The sequence below is a fragment of the Rhodamnia argentea genome, chromosome 11 (assembly GCF_020921035.1).
Source record: "Rhodamnia argentea isolate NSW1041297 chromosome 11, ASM2092103v1, whole genome shotgun sequence".
NCBI lineage: Eukaryota > Viridiplantae > Streptophyta > Magnoliopsida > Myrtales > Myrtaceae > Rhodamnia > Rhodamnia argentea.
The window spans coordinates 18,438,921-18,440,463 of NC_063160.1; the positions used below are offsets into that span (position 1 = coordinate 18,438,921).

The following is a 1,543-nucleotide window of genomic DNA, read 5'->3' on the forward strand; positions in this document are numbered from 1 at the left end:
ATGGACTTGGTTCATAGTTTTCGAGCCAAGAACCAGTACAAGATGACACATTTGAATGGAGTGAATCTTGCCCCCGATTGCGACTCCCAGATGGTGATTCAGCTGCCCAATTCGAGGGTCTTCCGTGTCGTATCGAGATCATTGTTTCTGGCTGTGGTTATACTCACATTGCCTTGTATAGGGTCCCTTATGAAATCCCCTCATTCAAGATTTGAATTCAATGCGCTTGAGTTCGGTGTTGCCTCTGATATGAGCAACTTGCAGTCCATGAATGTCCTATTTCATGATTTGTCTCGTGAGGGCCTCCTTAAGAAAGGTGATAAAGCTCTGGTTGTGAGCTCTGGTATTGGGCAGCTCGGTGGGAATCTGCAATTCTTGGATGGTAATGAGATCGATTTCGCCGTGGAATCGGATTTGGAGAGCCAGAGTCTGATCCCAGACAGGATGTTTGATTTTGCAATTGTATCTGGTTCAGTTGACCCTAAATTCGTGGATAGGGTAGTGAAAATAGGTGGCATTCTTGCTGTTCAGCTTAGCAGTGATCCTTTGAATGCTTTCCAAGAACCGTCAAATTATAAGATTGTGTATATGAGAAGATATGAGCGCACCGTCGTGGCAATGAGGAAAGTTGCTTCTGTTCAGCTCACAATCTCCTCGACAAAGCGAAAGCTCTGCAACTTGGCTTTAGAAGCCAAGAAAGCCACACTGCAGGGCTTAGAGGACGTGTTGCTTGAACCACCAAGGCGAGCTCTAGTAAGATCCAGAGACTACTTGAAGAGAATCAAATATCTTCCTGAGTTGTTGGGTGATTCTCTACGAGGCTACAACCGCCGCAATTTCATCACGGTAGGCTCGCGGGAGGATGTCAGGGGAATGGTGGAATGGTTTCATCAGAACTACCCTGTGCAAAATCAGCACTTTGAGGTGCACCATCTCGAGACCGGATCTGGGGATGCACGCGTGGATGTATCGGATTGGTTGACCAGGAATGTGAGGGAAGAAGAGTATGTCGTGATGAAGGCCGACGCGGAAGTGGCCGAAGAAATGATAAGGAAGAGGGCGACACATCTGGTGGATGAAATGTTCCTGGAATGCAGCAGTCAATGGGGGTACCGAAAGACGAATAAGAGCAAAAGGGCTTACTGGGAGTGCCTGGCTTTGTATGGAAGGTTGAGGGACGCAGGGGTTGCTGTTCACCAATGGTGGGCTTGAGACAACCTTGAATCAACCTCACGGCTAGCTCTTCAGGTTTCATGGGTGGTCTTGTGATTGATCCCCGAAAAAACAACTTGTAGACGCAGTTTCTTGTATGAACTGTCGTGGTCGATGTTATCTGTGCACCTTTGAGATGTCTAGTTCTCGCTCCCTCTATGGAGGATGAATTTATCTGTCGCAGGAGTTGTTGATGTCTTCTTCTATGTCGACTCTTTGCTGGTGACTTCAATATGAAATAAGCATTTTGCAGACAATTGGGTGCAACATTGCTTTAAGGTCAATTCAGTCCTCGACCCATCCCAATGGGAAGACCTGTCATGGGGTTTTT

General features: G+C 47.0%; 1 protein-coding gene across 1 annotated transcript; it reads left to right on the plus strand.

Moving 5' to 3' along the window:
* LOC125312962 lies at positions 1-1,212 on the plus strand. Its single transcript, XM_048273060.1, has one exon. The coding sequence runs from the start codon at positions 1-3 to the stop codon at positions 1,210-1,212; it is 1,212 nt and encodes a 403-aa protein (XP_048129017.1).
* Positions 1,213-1,543: the final 331 nt, after the last annotated feature.